General features: G+C 48.2%; 1 protein-coding gene across 1 annotated transcript in view; it reads right to left on the bottom strand.

Moving 5' to 3' along the window:
* Positions 1-361: 361 nt before the first annotated feature.
* Positions 362-6,000, bottom strand: part of Ctnna1 (catenin alpha 1) — a 122,651-nt gene continuing 117,012 nt past the window's right edge. Inside the window, exons 14-18 of the mRNA XM_051163268.1 lie at positions 4,766-4,876; positions 3,500-3,681; positions 3,263-3,368; positions 1,808-1,942; positions 362-1,132 (exon numbers count right to left, since the gene is read on the bottom strand). Of these exons, the coding sequence (XP_051019225.1) occupies positions 845-1,132; positions 1,808-1,942; positions 3,263-3,368; positions 3,500-3,681; positions 4,766-4,876 (822 nt within the window). The 3' untranslated portion in view covers positions 362-844. The remainder of the gene's footprint in view (positions 1,133-1,807; positions 1,943-3,262; positions 3,369-3,499; positions 3,682-4,765; positions 4,877-6,000) is intronic.

The following is a 6,000-nucleotide window of genomic DNA, read 5'->3' as shown; positions in this document are numbered from 1 at the left end:
ACTTTATTGGGAAAATTAGTGTAAAAAACAGTCAGATTCATAAAACTTAAATAAGACAGTAAAAGCGTTCCTTGTAGCTACAGTAATTGCTATAGAAATCACAAGTAAGGTAGAGTCTAAGTTATTGCCTAAGCAAACACTATGCTGTGAGCCTGAGGCAGGAAACAGTGATTAGAAGTGAGCCTGCTGATGCATTTGCATTTGAAGCTGGGTGGGGGTGGGGGTGGGGTCTGATTACAACATCACTGTACCCCAGGAAAAAACAACTCTATTGAAGTCCCTGCAGCAGAGTGATCAGTAACTGCAGCGGTGCACTGTAATTCCCAATTTGTTTCATAAAGAAAGCAATCAATTTCCTGCGTAATACATTATGTTTTATTGTTTCCTATGGTTTATTCCTCAGAAGAGGTTTCTGGTAGCTTCCTCCAGATTGTTTCTTAGGGTACCCAATGGCTTACCTTGGGTCACCCTTGGTCACTTAATTCCATACTGCCCAATAGTAAGGCAGAAGGCAGCCTCTCCCCTCAGGTCCTTACCTACCTAGAAAGCAGACACCTCAGCCTACTCACAAATGTGACCAAGAACTTAATGTGGTACTCTCTTTGGTTACGGAACTTTTATTTCCATTTAAGCTTATAAAAATATAGCTAGAAATATATTTCTGAAATCTAAAAGCTTTTTTTTTCTAACCAGCTTTAAACACAAACATGTCCTTGCAAAATTCACCACCTGGTTGAGTTTGAAACCTGCTACCTCCCTGTGGAATATAGCAGTGCTCTCTACTTAGCAAATACATCCGAGTGAAGCGCCTAGCTGATTCTCGGGGCCCCTGGGCTGTGCAGGCTCAGATGCTGTCCATGGCTTTGAACTCGCTGAGGGCCTGCACAGGGTTCACGTGCTTCTTCTGAGAGGCTCGCTTAATCTTGGTCTGTGTCTCATCCTGCTTCTCTCTCTTCACCAAGGGCTTCTTCTCAGGCGCCTTCATCTTCCACGACACGGCAGGCAGGTTGAGGGACGCCATACCCTGTGACTTCTGGTATTTGGTGGAAGCCACATAGGACGCTTTCACTGTCTGCACTACAGCGTTCATCAGGTTCTTGGCTGCCTGAATCAAGGACATGGCGCTGTCCACCTACGAGGACAGATGAAAGTGCTGAAGAGCCCGGCCACACCAGCTAGGCCTCCATCCCCTGAGAACAAGGGGCTGAGGGTGCCCATAGCAGTGTAGGGCCCTGTTACTACTCTCAACGGCAGTTCCTATCCATGTAGCCTGCAAATACTTGTCTTTGAAAAGGTGGCACTACACAAACAATCACCTCACCATCCCTGCCCCTCAGGGTGGGGACTTTCTTGTTGGTGCTGAGTGACTGCAAGGCCATGTAGCAGCACAGAACTCCAGGTATGGGGTCTTGTCCCTCATTAGAGACAGGGAGAAGAGCTCTCTACAGACCGAGAAATACCTCCTCCTCTTGCCCACGGTGAAGGACCCCAGACATCCTTTGTAGTTTCTGAGCAGGCTTAATTACTTACTCTCTGGGGGAAGATTAAAAACACCTTTTCCCAAAGAACAGCTAGCAAAGGAAAGAGATTAGGGCTGGTAATGGTTCTGGCTGTCACCAACCACTTAAAAAAAAAAAAAAAAAAGGCAAGTAGAGATGGTGTGTGGCCTGGGGGCTCCAGTAACCAAGATGGGCCTTGCAGTTTCTGCTTTCTATTCTTTCCACGTCTGGAGTAGCTGGGCAGTGCACAGGGACGAAAGTCTACTTCCGGTGCCAAGGTCAGCAAATCCCCACTAGCCACCACTCACCCCAGAGACGACAAGCTCTCCACCAAGGTTCTGTACTTCCGCCTTGACCTTGCTACAGATGTTGAGCTGGTGGCAGTAGAGAGCGATGCGCTGAAGGTATGCCAGCAGGTCCTGCTTACAGGCTGAGTCTGGGCACTGACGGGACAAGAAGCTCGGCATTGAGTGCTCCCAGCCCCACCAGACAAACACCTGCTCCCAGGGCTGTTCCCCAAAGGCTCCCTGTGGCATTAGTAAGCTTCCTCCCTTCCTGAGAAGGGTGAAGAATCCAGTTTGCTGGGGCTTTTACACCCCAGGCAAGTCACTCATGCAGTCTTGCCTCCTGCAGCACGGCATAGGGTATGCAGTGAACACTGAGACTTAGTGCCTGCTAGCAACTGTTGCCCTCCACCCCAGGGGAGAAGCTCATGGCCCTTCAAAGCAAGAGACAGCATCAGCAAGCCAAGGACCTGGTCATACAGAAAGTCAATACTCTAAACTATGTGAGTTAACCATTCAAAGAAACAGCTCTTTTGCCTAAACACTGTCTGCTCAGCAAGGGTGCACAAGATAACCCCTTCGAACAGACACACTTTAGGCACAGATGATATCCAAAAGTAAGACGTGCAGGCCCAGCCCAGCCCTGAGGCCAAGGTGGTTAGGACTGCTATGAGAGCGAAGCCCGACCACTCTCCAGTGTTTGCAGCAGACATTTCCTTCCAGTGAGGTAGAGGCTAAGTGAGAAGCAGTGTGGTATGAAATGCCTTTGAATTTTTTCTAAGATGCCACTGAAGCAGGACAGATTTAAGTTTGATTTGTATTTTATGATGACAGTGTTGATGGCCGTATGCAAAATGGAGGAAAGAGAAGGTAACAGGCCACAGTGTTCCAAGCCGGCGAGAGCAATGGAGCTGCTAATTTCAAAAAGAACAGGTGCTGTCAAAATACACTGTCCACAAGGGTTTTCCTGGTGGTCAGGACGACTGGCAACTGTTGGCTTGAGTACTAAGTGACAGCTGTCGCTCACCCTGCAGCCTGGACGATACACTGGATAACTTAAAAACCTCAGGACTGACAGGACTTTTGTGCAAAGTGCCACGCGGCTTCCTGGAGGCCTGAAGCAGCCAGTGCTGAGACAGAGAAGCCTGTCTCCAACTAGATACACTGCCTTCAACAGCGCCCCGAGCTCAGCACAGAAACCTCTGCAAGGGGCTCTGACCATCAGCTCCAGTGCTGGTGTCAACAGAACTGGCAGTCTAGGGAGGGAGAACAGAAACAACAGAAGAGGTTGGTTTTAATGATTAAGTAATGGAAAGTGTTGGGATAGACACACCCAACTCCTGATAACTGTCAAAGAAGCAGGATTTGAGAATCATTAGGAATGTAGCTGGGACTAATCAAGTAAGGAGAGCGCCGTTCAGAGATGAGCGATGGCCATAAAGACAATCTTGAACAGCTCCCTCAGCCACGGGCACTTACATGGTCTGCGATGGTTCGGCCAAGCTTATCCATCCTGGATCCCGCCTCAGCAATTTTCTTGGCAGCACTGATCACATCTGATGTATTTTTGAGTGGTCCTTTGCCTCTGTGAAGAGAACAGGATCCCTGTCTATGAGGCTCTCCTGGTTGGAGGGGAAAAGATGTCTACAAAGTCTCAGGGCCCGGGGAAGGAAGCGGCCTCTCTCTGCAGGGCCTGCAGGGTGGGCTTCTGCTCACCGGGTGAAGTCGGTCATCTCCATCATGATCATGCACATCTGCTTGGCCAGCACGATGATGTCATTGCCGCTGTCATCCCATTTGGATACTTCAGCATCCAGCTTGCTCTTTTCTTCCTGGAAACTGGCCACCTGTTCTGCAATCTTTGCTTTTTGCTCCTGAGGAAGCTGAGCCATGATCGCCTACAATCACAAGCCAAAGCACTCTTATAAAGTTTTCACAGTGCATTAGCCAAGAAGACTTGTAACAGCAATCTACAACATAGGTAGGATAATGCTTTAATACTTTCATTTTTCCTGAAGGGCAATTTTCTCATTTTTGCAGGAGTCTACTGCAGCCTAAATTCCCAACCCACTTTCAAAACCATGCCTGAACGTGGAGGGGACAGCAGGGTGGGGTAACTTGGAGGCTTCACCACATCTGTGTGGATCTGAATGACTACTGCCGTTACTGGGAACAGGAGAGGAAAATAAGGGATGGTGAGTGGTTGGAGCCCTTCCTGTTGGGGCCTGAGCAGACACTTCCAAGTCTGGAAGGCCTAGCAGAGGCAGTCTGAGAAGGCAGGCAGTCTGCTGATGAGCAGATACCTTAGCTGCCTGACAAGCAGCACTTTGGAGACCAGATGCCAATTGAGCCCATAGGCCGCCATCCTCTCAGCTGTCCAAGTCCAGGAAGTCAGGGACATGCTCTGTGACACATTTCCATGGAGTGAGAAAATGGTCGCCTTAGAAAAGTTATCTTGGCATCCTTCCAAAAGCATGGATGCTATTGACTGAAGATGAAGGACTCGAATGCAATGGTGATGACTGGTTTTCTTGAATGTACTAGTGAGTTTTTGTTGGTGGTGTGGTACGGTTTTGTTTGTTTGTTTGTTTTGTTTATCTGGGGGGGGGCGTTTAAAGATCCATGAATTTAAGAACATATTGTCATGGTTCTCAATTCAGTGAGTAGAGGCATTCAAAATTCTTTTTACAAACATTACACTGATTAGATCCTCAGTCTTTCCCAACTCAGGGTTTATCATAAACTGGGAGCCCAGTACAGTCAAGAACCCATAGGTACTCGCCTTGCTCCTAGCCAAGGAGGCATTTTATAGGAAGCTATAAGTGACTAGTATGGCTTAGGACTTTAGTTGTACTACCATAGGAAAAACAAGCTAAGAAAAGTGGCATTCTGAGCACTACTGAATATGCTAGAAAAGGGCCAAGGCTCACAGGGCCAGGGAGCCTGTGCAAAAAGTGAGAGGACTAAAGTGCGCGTCCTCACCCGGGCACTCTGGCCGGCTATCAGCTGGTCGTCTTCCGTCTGGACACTTGTCCTACTTCTGACATCAAAGTCTTCTGTCTCAAAGTCAGAGTCATCCAGTTCCTCAGGGGTCTGCAAGACAAAACTGTGGATCAGACAGACACACACCAGCCCCAGCCTCCCCAGGTGAAGCCTCCTGGCCAGAGCACGGAGGCCCAGAATGCAGGCCTCTGATTACCAGAGAGCACTCTGTGTAGCCTCCACACTCACGTTTTAAAGAAAGCTCCCTTCACAGGTTTAGGGCTCAGGCTGACAGCTGTAAGATAAGCCTATACCATAAAGTTTTCATTTTAAATAGTTTCCCAAGGGATCTGCATCTGCACATGAAGGTTAAAAAATCCTTGGCCAAAAGTCTTTAAAGTAGGGATGTTTTCTACAACATAAAGCAATCTCATAAAGGCTCCACTCTATAACAACAAGAAAATGACATAAATTGATGCCAGGCCTTCTCTTTGTGAGCCAAAGGCTATTTTGAGGAATAAAACAAGCAACATATTATTCCTAAAGTTTTATTTTATTTTTATCAAAGGAGAAGAGAACATAGCAGAGGAGCGATGAGTGCACACCGAAGACCAAAGGACTGACTGCTGGTCTGGTCCTCTGTTTTAGTTATTAGGTAAAATTCGTATTTTGCACAAACTACCAGCCTCTCCTGAGTAGCTACTGACTTGAAACAGCTATCAGGAAGGGCCGGCTGGCAGCAGAACAGCTGGGGTTGGCTGTTGGCCCAGACGGCTGGCCTGTGACAGGAGGACAGTGAGGCCTCATCTCCACTAGGCCCTAAGCCAAGCCATGCCCAAGGCCTTGTAAGGATCAAAGACAGAATGTGTGAGAAGCACCAAGGAAGTGTATGAGCTTGGGTTATGACAGGCAAAGGTTGGTTCTACCCCGAGAGAAGAGAACAGTAGTGGGGAGGAATACCAAGGTACTACAGAGCCACAAAGATCCTGTCCGTGTGTGCCTCTGGAGTCCTGCTGAGCACCTCTGAGCTCTGGCTGCAGGCTGCTGCAGTGCTGGTGTGCTGAGCCCAACACTGCTAGGTCCCTGTTAAAGGGTACCTGCCCCTTGAGTCTATCACTCTATACACACCTGGAAGTCCAAAGGGGGGTAAAGGCCTGTCACTCTTCATTCCAGAACAGAACTAAATATACAGGCCATTTACGTATCAGGCCTGTATGTCATCCAATAATGCCATT

Source organism: Acomys russatus, chromosome 20 (genome assembly GCF_903995435.1).
Source record: "Acomys russatus chromosome 20, mAcoRus1.1, whole genome shotgun sequence".
Lineage (NCBI taxonomy): Eukaryota > Metazoa > Chordata > Mammalia > Rodentia > Muridae > Acomys > Acomys russatus.
The sequence above is the reverse complement of the archived record's forward strand: the minus strand, read 5'-3'. Positions and strand labels throughout refer to the sequence as shown.